The sequence below is a fragment of the Mytilus californianus genome, unplaced genomic scaffold, assembly GCF_021869535.1.
Source record: "Mytilus californianus isolate M0D057914Y unplaced genomic scaffold, xbMytCali1.0.p SCAF_4, whole genome shotgun sequence".
Lineage (NCBI taxonomy): Eukaryota > Metazoa > Mollusca > Bivalvia > Mytilida > Mytilidae > Mytilus > Mytilus californianus.
The window spans coordinates 56,062,269-56,081,813 of NW_026262690.1; the positions used below are offsets into that span (position 1 = coordinate 56,062,269).

General features: G+C 30.9%; 1 protein-coding gene across 1 annotated transcript; it reads left to right on the forward strand.

The window, feature by feature from the left end:
• Nucleotides 1–201: 201 nt before the first annotated feature.
• Nucleotides 202–19,545, forward strand: LOC127736984 (uncharacterized). The gene is made up of 9 exons (XM_052247541.1): nucleotides 202–310; nucleotides 8,649–8,756; nucleotides 10,164–10,271; nucleotides 11,866–11,979; nucleotides 12,980–13,098; nucleotides 14,823–14,890; nucleotides 15,914–16,059; nucleotides 18,348–18,497; nucleotides 19,366–19,545. The coding sequence occupies exons 1-9, from the start codon at nucleotides 202–204 to the stop codon at nucleotides 19,509–19,511; spliced, it is 1,068 nt and encodes a 355-aa protein (XP_052103501.1). The 3' UTR covers nucleotides 19,512–19,545.

The window sequence follows — 19,545 nt, forward strand, 5'->3', positions numbered from 1 at the left end:
GGAAGGATTTGTGGATTTAAGTTTTTAATTGTATTTTTTAATGTACTGCCTCCAAAATAATGTGGGCTTTGATTAAGTGGCTTTTTAAGATGCAATAATATTATATTATATTTTAAGATAATTGCAATGTATGACATGAAATCCTTTGTCTTCAATTGTAAAGTGACATGCATAAAGATTAATCAATCTTTTTTAGAGTCAATGACATCAATTGGGAGTTTAAATCCCGGAATTGGTTATACTTCATCAACAACTAACAGTGCAGCAGTCTTTACAACACAAACAGCTACAACTGTTGATTCTACAAAAGGTATCAACACGTATTGAGACAAGATATTTAAAAAAAAAGCAAATTTGACATTGTATTTTATTGCTTTAGTTCTGTCGTATTATCCTTATATACAACATTTACACATATTACAAATATATACATAGTAGTATGCTACCACTTTATTTAAGAAAAAATAGAATGTAAAACGGGGAACTGATGTATATCAAACGCGCGATTCTACGTCAGAGTTAATGTTAACCTAACTATGTGCCTGTCAGGTAAGGCTTCGGTCCAAGTACTTAAAATCTTTCAATCCTTTAAGGGTGGATTAAACATAGATAGATAAAATCGTATAATAAAAAAGCTATTTTGTTTTTTTTTTATATTGATTAAGATTATAACACAATGTTGACTGCTGTACCTTTATTTTTGACATTTTTACCTATTATGTCTGTTTGTTTTGTTCACGCATCGTTGTCAATATAATGGAATTTGATGCGACTGTCATACAAGTGAGAGGTTTAGCTAGCTATAAAACCAGGTTCAATCCACCATTTTCTACATAAGAGAATGCCTGTACCAAGTCAGGAATATGACAGTTGTTATCCATTCGTTTGATGTGTCTAAGCTTTTGATTTTGCCATTTGATTAGGGACTTTCCGTTTTGAATTTTCCTCGGAGTTCAGTATTTTAGTGATTTTACTTTTTTGTCAAAGAGACAACATCCCGACCAAAGAGCAGAAATCAACCAAAGGCCATCAATGGGCCTTTAACGCAGCGAGAAAATCACGAACTCGGAGGCGAGTTTCAGCTGACGCCTTTACAATAATGTATACTAGTTCAGCGAAATTGACGCCACACTTAACTTCGAAACATACAAATGAACCAAAATTAAAAAAAAAAAACACACAATCAAGACTTTCAAAGGTTAGATGTTCCTGACTTGTGGCAGACACAAAAAATGCGGCAGTGTTTAACATGTTTTGTCAGATCTCAACCCTCCCCTATCACATGCTTTTTACTTCGAGTTCTTGTTCTTTCTCATACAGCTATATCTGGCCTAGAAGTTTTTCATTTTTTTATGCTGATTTTTAGATAGATTTTACCACTCATCGAATGTGATACGATATTTCTCAACTCGAGACAGTGTGTTTAAATTTTTAAAATGCAACTGTCGAGAGTGGCGAAAATCGTATAGCAAGAGATTGCGTGGTGGATTCTGTTTCTCTTATGATTTTTAGACGATATGCAGACAAACCAAATCCTTCTTTTTCTATGTTCTGCAAAAAAAGATGTGTTTTTTCTATATGACGTCATCAGGCATTGGTGCCACTTTTTCTAACGTCACAACAGGAAATTCAGAATTCAGATAAAAACAAGAAAATATGACGTCATAATTGAATTTTTAACAATGAAAAACTGAGATCAAACGAACCACACATTGATTAAATAGAAATAATCAACAGGTCAGGAAAAGGAATTATCGATTAAGAGTTACAGAAATACTAGTATATGACGTGTGGTTGTATCACTTTTACTGAGATTTGACCTTGATTTCACATAAAGGCCAAATCACTGGGATTTTTTGTTAGTAATATAAGTTTGTCTGGACCAAAAAATGGTTTGACGTAGAATATGAGATTTTACATAATGGTCTGTATCCAAGACAATGTGTCATGAATAGTCATAGCACATATGTAATCTTGAATTTAGCTCATTATACCTTATTTTCTAGTAAATCTTTATTAAAGGACGCAATCATTTTCCCTGAATTTTCTTAATTTCATACAGCTATATCAATTTGATAGTGTTATATCCCTATATTTGATGTTTGCATATCTCCTTCAAATACATATGACTTTGACCATTGATGCGAATGTCAAATCATTGATCGCACTTTTTAAGTATGTTTGTCTGAGACGGAACATGATTAGTCTTTTGACGTAAATTTATCATATTTTGCAGGTGTGTTTTTGTGCGTAAGACAATTTGTCATGAATCGTTAAAATCCACACACACCTTGACAATTGCTTTAAATTTACACAAATTGCATTTTGCTTTTGAGGTTTTTCATGTTTATTTTCTGATACTGAAACGATGTGAATCCAATTCTAAGTATTATGATATCTCAAAATTATAGATTGTCTGTCATTTACACGTAGAAGAATTGATGTAGGCTAGTATCCTCCATCATAACAGAAAATTCCATAGACCTTTACATCCTTAATGGACGGATTTAAAATTTTTAAATCATATTTTAAAGTGTTTTATGCTTTAGATAATTGCAATTAATACAAAAATTTCTTTGTTCTCAAAGGTGAAGTAATGGTGTTGTATGAAAACTAATCTAAAGTGCTATAACTGAACCTTCTATTTTAGATTTATTAACCAATCTTTTGTTAAATTCAGTGACATCGACTGGGAGTTTAAGAACCGGAATAGGTAATGCTTCATCTAAGACTAACAGTGCAGGTGTCTTTATAACGCAAACAGTTACAATCGTTCCTTCTACAAAAGGTATGAACAAGTATCAATATAAGATATTATAAAAATCAAATTCGATATTATATTACTTTATTGATTATAATTATCTTACATTATCTTTAAATACTACATTTACACATATTAAATATATCCATGGAACTATGCCACCGTTTTATTGAAGAATGACTTGCTTTTTACCCCCAGTTCTTGATGTAGTTTCTAACAGATATATAATGATGTATGAATCGAATGATGATTTTATTTTAAAAATATGCCATTTAAAAAAAAATATTACGACTCTCCCAAGACAACTAGGACAACTAGTGTTTGAAGCACATTTTGCTGATTTTGTACTCAATTGTATACATTCGGATTATGTATCTGGAGTGTACCTGATATTTACTGTAGGATGTAAAAGACAAACACATCTCAGTTTCTAATTTACAAATAACATAACTGTACATACATTATGGATAGAATGCCCACTTCTGTGGCATCTGTTTGTTATATTTTTTATATTCGGAATTGAGCAAAATTCAGGTCCAGATCAGGTTAAAAAAAGAAATTGAAAATAGTACACAATAATGTGTGCAGTTTACTTCCTAAATTAGACCTCATTAACAATGAAATGAGTATGACATTATTTGTATATCTGAATCTCATCTCGACAAGTCGATTAATGATGACCAAATTAAATCAAATGTGTTTCATAAACCTATAAGGTTAGATAGAAATAGACATGGTGGAGGTGTGACCATTTTTGTGAAAAATAGTTTACATGTTATTGTACGGAATGAACTATCCGTAAGTAATCTTGAATTACTTTGGGTTGAAGTGAGGAATTGTAGTAATGAACAAATTTAGTTGGTGTATTACTGTACTTTTTCGAGGGTACTTACTTATTTTCGCGAATTGTGTATTTCAAACCAGTTCGCGGGTATTTATTTTCGCGAATTTTTCCCAAAAAATCTAGAAAAATAAAAAAATTGCTTAACAGCTATAATTATTGCCTCGTGTGTCAATATGAACTGTATAAAAAGTAAAGGCGTAAATAGCCGTCTGGTATAATGTATTTAAGTAAATGCGTAAATAGCCGTTGGGTAAAATGTAACAGTTACTAGTAAGTTTACCGGTATAACTGAACTGATTGCAATTTTACTTCATTCGTTGGTCATTCTTCATGTTTAATTCAAAATGTTAAAACGTTAATTAATTCAGGAGAAAGACCAGCCTCCTATTCGTCCATTAAGACCGGTATAGCAGAAGTCGCTCTCAGTTAATGATAAACTTTGTGGAAATTTTGTAACTTTGGTTATTTGTAAACAATCTACGTGTGTACTTTTTCGCGCTTGTTTATTTTCATAAAATCTTATCATAATTACAATTTTGTTTGTTATTAAATGATTACAGTAAAGAGAAATCAAAAACAATGTCTGCTACTATGCACACATGTTTGTAAATCAATCGATAACTACTACCATAGAAAAGGTAATCTCGAGTCATTATTGTTTCTTTGATCTTTAATTGGTTTTTACTTGTCACCGGTTGATATTAATTAATCTAGTTTGTTTATTAAATGGATTAACAGGGTTGTAAACATGTCATGTCATCGATGTAAGGTCAAGTTTACATGCATAGATGAACAGTTAGTTTTCAGTTGAAAGGTTGGATTTAGATTCGCGTGTATTTATTTTCGCGATAATAAACCGACCGCGAAATTCCAGAAAATAAATACACCGCGAAAATAAGTACAATTACAGTATACCGGCCTCCAAACTCAAATTCTCATATATAGGACTTATTTATTGAGTCAGTAGATAAAGCATTTGATTTTAATTTGCCTCTTTTCCTTTGTGGTGATTTTAATTGCGATATGTTGTCTAACACAAGTAACTCTTTTAAAAAGTTACTTGACCGTTTAAATTTAGAAAATTTTGTTTGGGAGCCTATTAACTTTACAACCCTAGCTGGAACTTGTATTAATTTATGTGTGACAAATCGAAAAAAACTTGATTAAATCAGTAACTGTTCTTACTCCGATATGCAGTTCTCACTCTCCTATTTCAGTTGAAATTTCATTTAAAACTTTTAAACAACACTCGTTTAAAAGACAAATTCGTGATTTTAAACGTGCAGATTATGAGGGTCTTAAAAAACGGTTGATTGAAACTGACTGGGATGATGTAGTTTTTAACTCAAATAATATAAAATGATGTTTATATGAACTTTGAAAGTACTGTCAACAAATATATACCTACTAAAAGTATTACAGTACGACCAAACCATAAACCATTTATGAACAATTTTATTAGAAATAATATAAGACATCGCAATAGCATTCACCATAAAACAAAAATTTCACATAGTCCAGATCACTGGAAAAATTTTAGAGAAATTCGTAATGAAATTATCAGTTTAGTTAGAAAAGCAAAAGATGACTATAAGTGCAAACTGACATCACAACTTATTGATAAAAATATTCCTCCTGGTAAATGGTGGCGTATTGCAGAGATTACCCCTTTTAGAACACGATGGCCAAATTTTTATTCATCCATTGGACAAATCTGAGATCCTTAACAATCATTTCGCTAATATAGCTAATATTGATACAGAACAAGAAATTCCTGATAGTAATGAGCATCATTCATGTCATTTAAACAAATTCATCATCACTGAGAAAGAAATTTTAGACCAGTTAAAAATTCTGAATATAAATCAACCAGCTGGACCTGATGGTATCAGTCCTAGAATTTTAAAAGAAGTTGTTAGCTTTGTTTCTAAACCATTAGCTAAATTATTTAATATGTTTCTTTCAGTTAAACAGGTTCCATTGTTATGGAAAATTGCACATGTTAATCCTACTTTCAAAGAAAAAGGTAGTCCACATTCAGTTCTTAACTATCGTCCTATTTCTGTTACTAGTATCGTGTGTAAGATTATGGAAAAGGTTCTTTTCAAACACTTGTATAATTATGTGAGGAGTAATAACCTTCTGTCAAAGTTTCAATCTGGATTCAAACCAGGAGACGCTACTGTTAATCAGTTAGTTGACATATATCAAAAAATTATCAGTAATATGGATAGTAGGAGGGATGTAAGGTTTGTATTTTGTGAGGTATCTAGAGCTTTTGATAAAGTTTGGCATAAAGGACTTTTATTTAAACTGAAACAATCTGGCTTAAATGATCAGCTTTTATCTTGAATAGAAAGTTATTTTTCAGATCGACAACAAAAGGTAGTTTCAGAAGGCTTTCATCAACTCTTAGAAGTATACATGCAGGTGTCCCTCATGGATCAGTTTTGAGACCCTTTCTATTTCTCATTTATATAAAGGAAATAGTAAAGGACATTGGTAAAGATACTAGACTTTTTGAAGATGACACCTCTTTATTTGTTATAGTAGATAATGATCATTCTGTAGCAGCTGCTTCTTTGACTGATGACTTAGATGTTATCTCAAATTGGGCAAAATCATGGGCTGTTCAATTTAATTCAAAGAAAACAATATTTGAGCATTCACCTGTATTATTTGGGATGATGGGAATGGTGAAGAGGATGAGAAAATAAATATTCACTGTCATCTTGTGATAACATTTCAGTCATCAGCTTCTTGGAACACACATATTGATAATATTTATAAAAAAACATGTTCTCGTTTATCTGTGCTACGACAGGTTAGACATTTATTAGACAGGAATTCACTCATACGTATGTATTATGCTTTTATTAGACCTATATTAGAGTTATTTGGGGAAATTGTTCCCACCACGAGTCTGAGCTTCTTGAAAATATTCAAATAGAAGCTACTAGAATAATTACTGGACTACGGCGTAATTCCTCTAGACAAAAACTTTATATTAAATTAGGACTTGAAACTCTTGAGAATAGACGAAATAAACATAAGGTTATTCTGTTTTATAAAATATTAAATGGGATGACACCTGCATACTTATATGAGTTAGTTCAGCCATTTTTTCCTGGACAAACCCTTTATACTTTGAGAAATGAAAATAATACTTTTCACCCTCTTCTTCCTAGAACTAGCTCTTACTTTCATAGTTTCATTCCTTCCACTATAAGACTTTTGAATAGTTTTCCTTTAAGTATACAAACATTTCTAAGTTTGTGTATATTCAGAAGTGGATTGGACAAGTTTTATAAGACTGAGGAAATATTTAAACCTTTCAGTTATGGGATAAGGAAACATAATATAAGTCATTGTCAACTCAGAAATAATGCTTAAATCTTATTTGTTTAATCAGTTCTTATCAGAAAACACTATTTGTACAAACTGTAATCACCCTGTTGGGGATAACCAGCATTTCCTCTTTATTTTCCCTAAGTACAATGATGTCAGACAGACTTTACTGGATTCTATTTACTCCATTGTTGATAATATTGACACAAATATTGATTTATTACTTTTTGGAAACAGATTATTTTCATATGATATGAATATTGCTATTTTTAAATCTGTTCAAAAATACATCAGTGACACTCATCGTTTTGTTTGAAATTTTTCTTAGTTTCTGTTTTATTTAGTGTTTATACCTATTTATTTATTTATTCAGTTATTTATTTATTTATTTATTTATTTATGTATTTATTTTCTCATTTGTTTCCTTTTTTCCTTCAACAATTCATTTTTTTCCAAACCTTATATACATATTTCTAATGACTTATAAAAGATATTTACATACCTCAAGGTACTTAAAAAAAATATGATAAATTGACTACATACTTAAATATACTTTACATTTAATAATTAACACTGTAAATATATGCTTGCTTGTGTGTGCTCATAAGTAGCATGCATTTTCCACTATATTGTATTATTTTGAATACAGTTGTTAATATTTGATTTATACATATATACCTTGTACATGTAATATGGAGAGAGCTTTTATAGGTTGTGCCTGTTGTTCAATCCTTTTCATATCTAAATGACTAACATATGTTTAAAATCTAAAAAATCTGTTTGTTTTACAATAAGAGGAAGGGACGAGCATTGCATCTGTATTTAAGGAACATTCTTCAAAAAACTCTAAGATGCTTATTAGGCGGATGTAAGTAATACATTTGACAAGACATCTTTACTTGTTTACGGTATATGAATAATTGCGATGAATATCAAAAATGAATATATCAAATTTATCGAATTATTCCGTTGAAAGCATACTCTGAAACTTTAAAACCACATTCTTGCATATGCAAAGCATCCTTTGAAGGAGACAAACATTTTCTGTGAATGTTCTTGTTGTTTTAAAACAATTAAATCTTTTTGATATTGTCATATCCCTGTACTTTATGTTTTCATATCTCCTCGACATACATATAACGTTGACCATTGATGCGAATTTCAAATCATAGATTGCGCTTTTTAGTATGGTTGTCTGAGACAAAACATGATTAGCCTTTTGACGTAGATTTATCATATTTGCAGGTGTGCCTATGTGCGTAAGACAGTTTGTCATGAATCGTTATAATCCAAAAGCACCCTTGAAATATGTCCTCAATTTACTCAAAAAGCATTTTGCTATTGGGGTCTTTTAACGTTTACTTTCTGAAATTGAGACGAAGGTGTATCCAAATCTAAGCATTGTTATATCTCAAAATGGTGGATTGTTTGTCTATTATACGTGAGAGAATTGTTGTAAGAAAAAACCATTCGTCATAACAGAAGCTTCTATAGACCTTTACAACCGTAAAGGAAGGGTTTTGATTTTATAACCATATTTTCGAGTGTTTTATGCTTTAGATAATTGCATTTAATCCATAAAAACCTTTGGTCTCGCAGGTAAAGTAATTGTGATGTATGAAAACAAATATTGCATTTTATAACTGAACCCTTTATTTTAGATTTATCAACCAATCGTTTTTTTTTTAAATTCAGTGACATCGACTGGGAGTTTAAGTACCGGAAAAGGTAATGCCTCATCTAAGACTAACAGTGCAGGTGTCTTTATAACAGAAACAGCTACAATCGTTCCTTCTACAAAAGGTATGAACAAGTATCAATATAAGATATTCTAAAAATCAAATTCGATATTATATTACTTTACTGATTATAATTATCTTACATTATCTTTAAATACTACATTTTCACATATTACATATATCCATGGAATTATGCTACCGATCTATTTTTGAAGAATGACATGCTTTTTATCCGTAGTTCTTGATGTATTGATGTAGTTTCTAACATAGCTATATAATGATGTATGAATCAAAAGATGATTTTATTTTTGAAAAATATGCCATTTAAACAAAAAACAATATTACGACTCTCCCAAGACAATTAGTGTTTGAAGCACATTTGGCTGTATTTGTGCTCAATTTTATATATTCGGATTATGTATCTGGAGTGTACCTGATATTTACTGTAGAATGTCAAAGACAAACACATCTCAGTTTTCAATTTACAAATAACATAACTGTACATATATTATGGCTAGAATGGCCACTTCCGTGGCATCTGTTTGTTTTACAAAATAGTAAGGGACGAGCATTGCATCCGTTATTAAGGAACATTCTTTAAAAAACCTAAATATGCTTATTGAAGCGGATGTAAGTAATATATTGGACAAGACATTTTTACTTGTTTACAGTATATGAATAATTGCTATGAATATCAAAGATGAATTCGTGTTTTTTTTCATATGAAATTATATCAAATTTATCGAATTATTCTGATGAAAGCGTACACTGAAACTTTAAAATTACATTCTCGCATATGGAAAGAATCCTTTGAAGGAGACAAACATTTTCCGTGAATGTTCTTGTTGTTTTAAAACAACTATATTTTTTTGATATTGTCATATCCCTGTACCTTATGTTTTCATATCTTCTCTACATACATATAACGTTGACCATTGATGCGAATTTTAAATCATAGATTGCGCTGTTCAGTATGTTTGTCTGAGACAAAACATGATTAGCCTTTTGGCGTAGATTTATCATATTTGCAGGTGTGTCTATGCGCGTAAGACAGTTTGTCATGAATCGTTATAATCCAAAAGCACCCTTGAAATATTTCCTCAATTTACCCAAAAAGCATTTTGCTTTTAACGTTTACTTTTTGATATTGAAACAAAGGTGTATCCAAATCTAAGTATTATTATATTTAAAATGGTGGATTGTTTGTCTATTATACGTAAGGGAATTATTATAAGAAAATCCCATTTGTCATAACAGAAACTTCTATAGACCTTTACATCCGTAAAGGAAGGGTTTTGATTTTATAACCATATTTTAGAGTGTTTTATGCTTTAGTTAAATGCATTTAATCCATAAAAATCATTTGATCTCGCAGGTAAAGTAATTGTGATGTATGAAAACCAATATTGCATTTTATAATTAAACCCTCTATTTTAGATTGATCAACCAATCTTTTTTTTTTTAAATTCAGTGACATCGACTGGGAGTTTAAGTACCGGAAAAGGTAATGCCTCATCTAATACTAACAGTGCAGGTGTCTTTATAACAGAAACAGCTACAATCGTTCCTTCTACAAAAGGTATGGACAAGTATTAATATAAGATATTTCAAAAATCAAATTCGATATTATATTACTTTACTGATTATAATTATCTTACATTATCTTTAAATACTACATTTACTCATATGACATATATCCATGGAATTATGCTACCGCTTTATTGAAGTATGACATGCTCTTGATTTAATTTCTAACATAGCTATATATGTCCAAGAAATTTGTCACCCTGTCACCCCGTTAGTAAAATAACTGATACTTGGAAAATCGGTCATATATCTTTCAGTAAATAGAGCTTCTGAACATGTATGATTCAAAAGATAATTGTTTTCAAAATGTTAAGATTCGAAAATTATGCCATTAAAAAAACAATATCTAGACTCTCCGAAGACAACTAATACCTGATGCACATTTGCTGTTTTTTTTTTTGTGCTCCATTGTATATATCCGGATTTTATATCTGGAGTGTACCTGATAGTTATTGAAGAATGTCGAAGGCACGTTACAGATTACAGAAGTGTTCATATATCATGGCATCAATTTTTTCAGGGTCGATTGACCTGGGACCGGTTTTAGCTCTACTTTTAATGATCCCTTGGTTTCTTCTTCTACATACTTTTATGTATATTCAAACATTAAGTTATGTCGTGAACGTACTGGATAAAGTGTTCCATGGCAATGTATAGGCCTTTATGTTGAATAAACATTTTAAACTGTATCGAATCTTGAAATGATATTACTTTAAAGAAATAAATGGCCGAGACATATACTGTTAACATTCTTCCATCATTTTGAAATCAAACACTTGTCCGGATTTTTTCAAAATACCAGGAGCTGATTTTCTCGCATCAGTGTATGATGCATATTTACTTATTTTTGTGCTATCATAATAAATTGTTACGTCTTGTCATGTTTAAAATTTAAAGGAAAATATCTTGACAAAACACGATAATTTATTAGAAGACATCAATTGTTTTTAACATTTATTAGATTAGGTCGACTTCCTTCGTTGCAAATATATGCGGTCTTCTTTATGTAGTCGCGTTAAATGTTTTTTTTTTCTCAATCAAGTCCATTAGAATTCGCCTAGTGACTAGACAGTTTTCCTTGAGCTTAAGGGTTAAGCATCACATATATATATTATCGTAATTTTGTGTAGTATACAGCATGTCGAAAAATATATTGAGGTTGGCACGTTCCGAAAACTATTAAGTGTACCAAATTTGTCACTGTTTGCAAGGGCGGTGATTTTTGTAACTAGATTCCTCACTCCTGTGGCATCTGTTTGTTTTAGAAAAAAGTAAGGGACGAGCATAGCATTCGTTTTTAAGGAACCTTTTTCAAAAACATGAAGAATCTTATTAAAAAGGATGTAAGTAGTTCATCTTTACTTGTTTACGGTATATGAATAATTGCGATGAATATTAAAAATACACTCGGGGGTTTGTCGTATAAAATTATATCAAAATGTCGAACTGATGTATCTTTCATATAATTGCGATATATACAAAACATCCTTCGTTACCGTTAATTGTAAATTTACAATTATAAAATATAAACATTACATTTTATAACCAAATCTTTTATCTTAGATATATAGATCAATCTATTTTAGATTCAGTGACATCAACTGGGAGTATAAGTCATGTAGAAAGTATTGCCTCATCAGCAACTAAGAGTGCAGCTGTCTTTACAACACAAACAGCTACAATTGTTTCTTCTACAAAAGGTATTAACAAGTATCAATAGAAGATATATAAAATATTAAATTCGACATTGTATTATTTTTATGATGAAAAGTTCTATTATATTATCCTGAAATACCACATTTACACATATTACAAATATGCACAGAATTCTGATACCGTGTTATTGACGTATGACATGCATTTTACCTCGCGTTATTGCATTTGTTTTTCTTATGGCTATATTTGGCCCAGAAATTTGTCATGTCTTCTTTTGATGCAGATTTATATAGTTGTTTATGACGTGCAGCTGTATCACATTTAATAATCTTTGATCTTAATATTTAAGGTACGAAGGCTTGTCTTGGCAAGGATTTTTTTTTTTCGTTTGACGAAGATGTATAAAATTTGGCATGTTGGTCTATATCCAAGACTGTGTATCGTGTATATTTATAACACACATGTCACCTTCACTTTTCAGTTAATTATACCTTATTTTTTGGTAAATCAGCTCTTTTTTTATGCATTTTCTGTTTTTGAAATATGGGTGTACATAAGTCATGTATAGCTGCATCTTAAAAGGGCAATATTTTGCTTGTTGATAATATAATGATGAATGCAGGTCGGGGACATTAAAAATCTTTATTTTCTTATTTTTTTCTCTCAAGAAACTAAGTATATGATATGTTAAAAAGTTAAATCACAAAAATACTGAAAAAAATCAAAACGGAAAGTCCGTAATCAAATGGCAAAATCAAAAGCACAAACACATCAAACGAATGGACAACAACTGACATATTCCTTACTTGGTACAGGCATTTTCTCATGTAGAAAATGGTGGATTGAAGGTCTCTTTATAGGCCCATTGAAGATAAATCACGAATTTCACAAGTAAATAATACTAATAAATTAATCAAGTTCTTGGCCAAGTTGAAAACAAGTTTCAAATTAACTTTAGTTTTTCTAAGTTTTTTTTAGGATAAGAAATTCATAACGCCGCAATTGAGACCAAACACTATTTCGGTTTATATTTTCATTTGATAGGAGAGGAAAAGAAGTTTACAGAGAGAATTTATTTGCGCCTTAATTACAAAGTCACAGTGGATTTGACAAATACTACAACCGCAAAATACAAACAGCTGTTCCGCGATACTTTCACTGGGGTAAAGTTATTCATGATATATGTATATATATTTATATATGTAGGATCCTTTACAATAGATATTTCAGCTGATCTGTAACAATTCCATCTTCATGCCTTATATATCATGTACTGTATTACGACGCTAGATTAAAACTGACGAGGAAAGGTAACACCCGGCCACCGAAAGCTTTATTATTGAGAAGCCTAGTCTAGTGCGTCGGATACAGTGTAGGCGATTTGATGTCATGTCTCAGTAGCATGAGTTCGAATCCCGGCGAGGGAAGAACAAAAATTTGCGAAAGCAAATTTACAGATCTAACATTGTTGGGCTGATGTTTAGACGAGTTGTATATATATATATATATATAGATATATTTAGCACGCATGTCCAAAGTAACGATATGATCTATTGTCGTCTGTTGTCGTTGATCATTAAACCTTTTAACAAAAAATCTTTTCTGAAACCAAAAGCATATATATACACCAAACTTGGTAAAAGTCATTATAATGGTGCTTACTTTCAGATTGTTTCTAGTGTTTTCTCTGATTTACCAACATGTCACAATTACTATTGAAACGATCTGGTTTACTCAAAACTGCCTGGGTTTTTGAAAGAAAACATGACAAAGATAAAGGCATAAGGGGCCTTTAAAACTGACTTCTTAGTGTTTTGTATTTCATTCATATTTTTTAATTTTCTTTCTTACTTGAATGCAATTATAGATCAAATTTTAACCAATAGGAGTATTTGTCTTTTCTCGATAAAACCTGGACGTTACATAAAAAACCAGGAATGTTCTCGAAAAAAATCGGACATATAAACTAAATTGTTTTCCAAATGTACAATTACGTATTTTTGTAAGTGTCTGTAAAACAATGTAATATAAATTGTTTGAATGCTTTTCCTTTGAATTTTACATTCATGTGTACATAAAAAGGGCTTTATCTTATATCATAGAATGAAAGCCTTTCAAGCATATATTCAACTTTTATAACTCCAAATGATGTACAATTGATAATTAATTTCTATCGCAAATACTATCTAACCATAAATATCAGTTTCCAGCGTTTGTTTGTGCGAACAGCGGTATACTGCTGTTGCCTTTATTTATTTCTGTCGAGAAGAACAATCTGTTTGTTTACAAATAACATCATGATCAAGCTAAAAAAACGGTCACAATCGGAAAAGAAATCCCGAGCAATTCACTCAATATAAACACGATTCCGACCGGACACTTTACCTACTGTGATTATGGTAATTGCTAGCAGATATTTTCTAAAAAAAAAACAATCCAACACTCAGATTATACATCTGTCAATTAGTTTCCATGACTTGTGTTCTCAAAATCGGAAAGGGTTTTTTTTTTAAACCAAGGAACATTTTCAGCCAAATGTTGGTGAAAATCTGACAAACAACTCAAAAATATTGTCCGGAAACGAAACTTTCCAGAAATTCCACTTTTTATAGGTACTGACCTTTAGATCTAAAATTCAAAAGGTGTCTTGTTTTTAAAAAGAGGCGTTTCCATCTCAGTTAGGTGAAGGCTGATCGTATAGGTCAAAAGATATTATCTAAGCTCCTCGTTTTCGTGAAAGAGAAAAAAAGATAATTTTGGCGTTCCTTTAATATAAAAGATACTTCATCTTTAGGATTTATGGTTTTATATTTATAAGAAAATACAAAAAGAATGTTTATTCAATTTGAAGATAGATACTAAAAGCAAACACTTTCTTCTTTTTCAGTTGTTCAATTATTATTCTAATTCAGCTATCAAGAAGGTTTTCAAAAATATTACGTTGTACTCAATTGCGTAAGTAATTCATCAGATTTGTCCATCAATTGAGAGGAATTTCGTTCATTTTAACTTTAAGAATTGGCTCTTACTTTAGCACAATAACTCAGGTGGTCCATAAGGATTAGTATTCCCTGCTTTGCATGAGGCACCCCTCGTGATGCTCATGTACGTCCACACCGGGTGACAAGTCTAAAACGGTAGGTCATATTCGAGGAAACGAGGACGGAATTGTGGTTACGACAATTGGAAAATATCGACGAATTTGTAATTTGACAACAGCATATGATTTTCAAATTGAAATAGAATAGAGAATGGAAACGGGGAATGTTTCAAAGAGACAACAACCCGACCAAAGAGCAGAAAACAGCCCAAGGCTACCAAATAGTTTTCAACGCAGCGAGAAAATCCCGCACCCGGAGGTGGGCTTAAGCTGGCCCCTAATCAATAACGTATATTGGTTCAGCAAAATGGACACGAAAAAGCCTATTTTTAAACCATTTGACTCCTAGAAATAATTATGAAACAGTTCTTACTTGTCAGTTTATGAATGACTTCACCATTGGCAATGATGAGCAAAATTGTACTGAAGAAATATGCAGATAATACAGCATTCACACAAAGAAAAAGATATTTAATTACTTACAAACAGTCATATTAAGAATATAACATTTATTTAGAGAATAAATCCGTAAAAAAACGTGCACAGTAATATTTAAAGGCGTAAGAAATATTAAAAAATATCAGACCTTTTTCAGTTAAAGGACAAAATTGAGTGCGAAATTTAATATTAATGCTACAGTATACAAGGTTGACCAGTTAATGCTTCACTGGATGATTGTACCCTGTTACTCATATACTGATATGTCAATTTACAGTGATGTAACAAATAAGTTAAAATATAGTTGATATTATGACAACAAATGGGTAACTTTTACGAAAAGATATATATACATGATAGCGACATGTTTTCTGTGGTATTATTTCAGAAATCTCAGTTGTTTGTCACAAATAATTCAATTTTAACAAAATATTTAACAGAAAAGGCAGTCTTATTGCTAATCATGACGTTATAACTAGCACAGAATCCAAAGAAGATATCAAGAAAGTATTGGAAGCGACAAAACAAAAACCTACTTTAAAGATCGGAAATAAAGTTGTTAGAGTTTTGTCTTTCAGTGTGATTGGTAAGACTTCTCAATATATTATGTGAAATTGTTTATAAAAGAATATGTAAAAGTCGTACTGTGTTACTGTGACTTCAGTGTTGCTCTCCAACTATTGCAAAATAAAGGCAACAGTAGTATACCGCTGTTCGAAACTCATAAATCGATAGAGATAAAAACAAATCCGGGGTACAAACTAAAACTGAGGGAAACGCATCAAATATAAGAGGAGAACAACGACACAACAAAAACACAACATTAAAATGTAACACACAACAAATTCAAAATATTCAAAATTCTGACCAAATTGCAATTTGTTTTATAAAACCAAACTGTTCAACTGGTCAGAAATTTAAACAAACTGCTGCACAAAAACCACAGTCAAAACGTGAAAGTGCAAGGTGATAAAATAGGGCATACTTACAATCCTATAAGACTTTAATTCCACTTCAATGATATTTTGAAAAATTCAGTCTAACAGTTTTAATACAAATTTTATTGTTATTGTCATGCTGAAGGTGATAGGTAGTAATTTTGAATTGCTATAAAAATGTCCAAACTAAGCTTTCATACAATTTTTCTTTTGAAAAGTCTTCTATATTCATAATAATCAGACATCATTTGAATTAAAACATCTTATATTCTGTGAAATGTATGTGAAATTACAATACGTTGTTAGGAAGTTTACATGGGAGATAATCATTTTTTCTTTCAAAAAGTCTTCTATATGCAAAAGAATATTGATTGTAGGTTATCTCCCATGGAAACTTATTAACAGCATATAGTAATTTCACATTTATTTTACTGAATATAAGATGTTTTAATTCAAATCATGTCTGATTCTTATGAATATAGAAGACTTTTCGAAAGAAAAAATGTATGAAAGCTTAATTTGGACATTTTTATAGCAATTCAAAATTTCTACCTATCACCTTTAGCTTGACAATTACAATAAAATTTGTATAGAAATTGTTTAACTGATTTTTCATAATATCAATGAAGTGGAGTTAAAGTCTTATAGGATTGTAAGTATGCTTCATTTCACCCCCTTGCACTTTCACGACTTGACTGTGGTTTTCTACAGCAGTTTGTTCAAATTTCTGACCAATTGAACAGTTTGGTTTTATAAATCGAATTGGCAGTTTGATCAGAATTTTGAATACATTGCAATAGGTGGAGAGCAACACTTACAGTCAAGTCACAGTAAAACTTTAATTTTTCATCAAACTACGCAATGACCAATAAATTGTTCTCTGCTTATTGGGATGAAATTAGGTATAGAATAAATTGAAATTGCAGTAAAGACTTCAAAGATTTAATAAAATGTGTTTGTGTTAACCACACATTAGTAACTGCCCTTTGGAATCCACACGAAGTGCAAACAGTCAACGATAAAAATAATTCGATGTTTTGTTAATATTTTGGTTTTTCCTGCGTTCTTTATTTCGTACTTTCAAATGTTGTATCAAAGAAATATTTAACATTTAACTTATAAAATCACTGTTTTCTTTACCATATGAACACCGTTAAACTACCGTCGCATTAATTTACATTATAGAATAAGTCCAAAACGGGTCATCTTGTAGAAATAAACTCATCATAGATACCAGGATTGAAATTTTGTATTTGCGCCAGACGCAAGTTTCGTCTACAAAAGACTCATCAGTGAATCTTGAATAAAAAAAAAAATTTAAAAAAGGCCAAATAAAGTACGAAGTTGAAGAGCATTGATTACCAAAAGTTCCTAAAAGTTTTGCCAAATACAGCTAAGGTAATCTATTCTTTAGATAGAAAAGCCTTACTATTTCAAAAATTCAAAGAAACCACAGCTATTTTTTTTTTTTTTGAAATTTCATGAATAGAATCTTACACAACATAACTGTATAATCAGCCTCCTTTTACCACTGATTTATTATTTCCAGGTATTTATACGAGATTTTAAATAAAAATAATGTTGAAGTCAAACTTTTCGTTTGCTACCCAGTTATCTTTTTTTTTCGATATCGACATTGGTTAAATATATTCCTTTTTTTATTTATACAGAAGGGGATTGGCCTATTTGGCTTCATGGATTTTATCCTGTCCAAATTAGGGACATCTCAATATTATTCGATGACAGTATGATTTGGTCAAAATACAAGGTTGATTGAAACCAAAATACACGTGCAAATTTAGGAACTTAGGGTACATGATAGAATTGAAGAATATTAACAAAAGTGGTAAAACTAATTTAACTATCTTAATCGTCTAAGTTCACAGAACTTCCAATCATGAACAGGGAATAAGTTAATATTAAATCTTTCATTTAGATGCAACAGAAAGCGATTCATCAACACTGTCAACACTTTGGATATCTGTTATAAGTGCTAGTTCAGCAGTTTTTGGATTAATAATTATAGTAACCACTATACTCCTTATACGGAAACATATGACCAAACAAAAGCCAAAGGAAAACCTTGGTAAGTGTTAATTAACAATGTATGATATGGTAATTTCAAAAATTTGCATTTGTCGAATTTTATGTAAAAAGATCAATAATCGACTCCGCAATTTTAAAAGTAAACAAAATCATGGAATAAAACGATCATAGTGCATAACGGTACTATGGTCTCGTCCGATTCATCTTGGACTCACCATTTCAAAAAGTAACGATTTCCACCACTCATCACATAAAAATATCATATTAAGAACTCTGAAAATGTACGACTTTAATCAATAATTGTTTTGATATTCAGCATATTTCAAACTGCCTTGAATATGCCTTAACTTTCGCAAATTTGTATGTATCCTTTGTTATACATTTTATTTACAAATGAACTCGTTGGTTTTTGGATTCTGCCTCACTTTTCAATTAAAAATAAGGATGTAGAGAGATACTATAACATAGCAGTATAAAGAGTAAAATCATACCCTCATCAGGTAAATTAATTGATTGATTTTTCTTGCTGTACGTCAAATTGCAAAATTTCATGCTCATTCAGAATGATTGCGAAATTGAAGTGTATGGTATAAAAATAAGGAGATGTGTTTTGATTGCAAATGAGGCAACTATTCACCACAGTACAAATGACGAAGATATAAGCAATTGTATATCTGTTTCGAACTTTGTTTTGGCATTTTTAACTTATTTTGATTCGAGCGTCACTGATGAGTCTTTTGAAGACGAAACGCGCGTCTGGCGTACACAATTTCAATGCTGGTATTTATGGTTATTGTATCTACAATAAGAAAAACTCATACTGTGCACGTTACCAGAATAACACAGGAGACTCCGAGTATCAATTTTACAGGATTGGTTTCGTTATACCCTTTTCATTTTATTTTTAGAAGTTCGAGAGGAATCACAAATGCTGATGGAAATGAGACCTGTCCGAATACATAGGCTGATAGACATGACGCCTGTCCGAATACCTAGGCCAAAGATTAGTTACGAATGGAACACCTATGACAATAAAGCAGCTGTCTATACATAATGTTGAAACGTGTGCAAAAATATATTATTTTTAA

Coding starts and splice junctions, on each gene's coding strand:
- LOC127736984 (XM_052247541.1), top strand. CDS start 202: ATGACATCAATTGGGAGTTTAAATCCCGGAATTGGTTATACTTCATCA. Junction 8,757..10,163: donor AATCGTTCCTTCTACAAAAG/GTATGAACAAGT, acceptor TTTTAAATTCAG/TGACATCGACTGGGAGTTTA. Junction 14,891..15,913: donor ATTACGTTGTACTCAATTGC/GTAAGTAATTCA, acceptor AATATTTAACAG/AAAAGGCAGTCTTATTGCTA.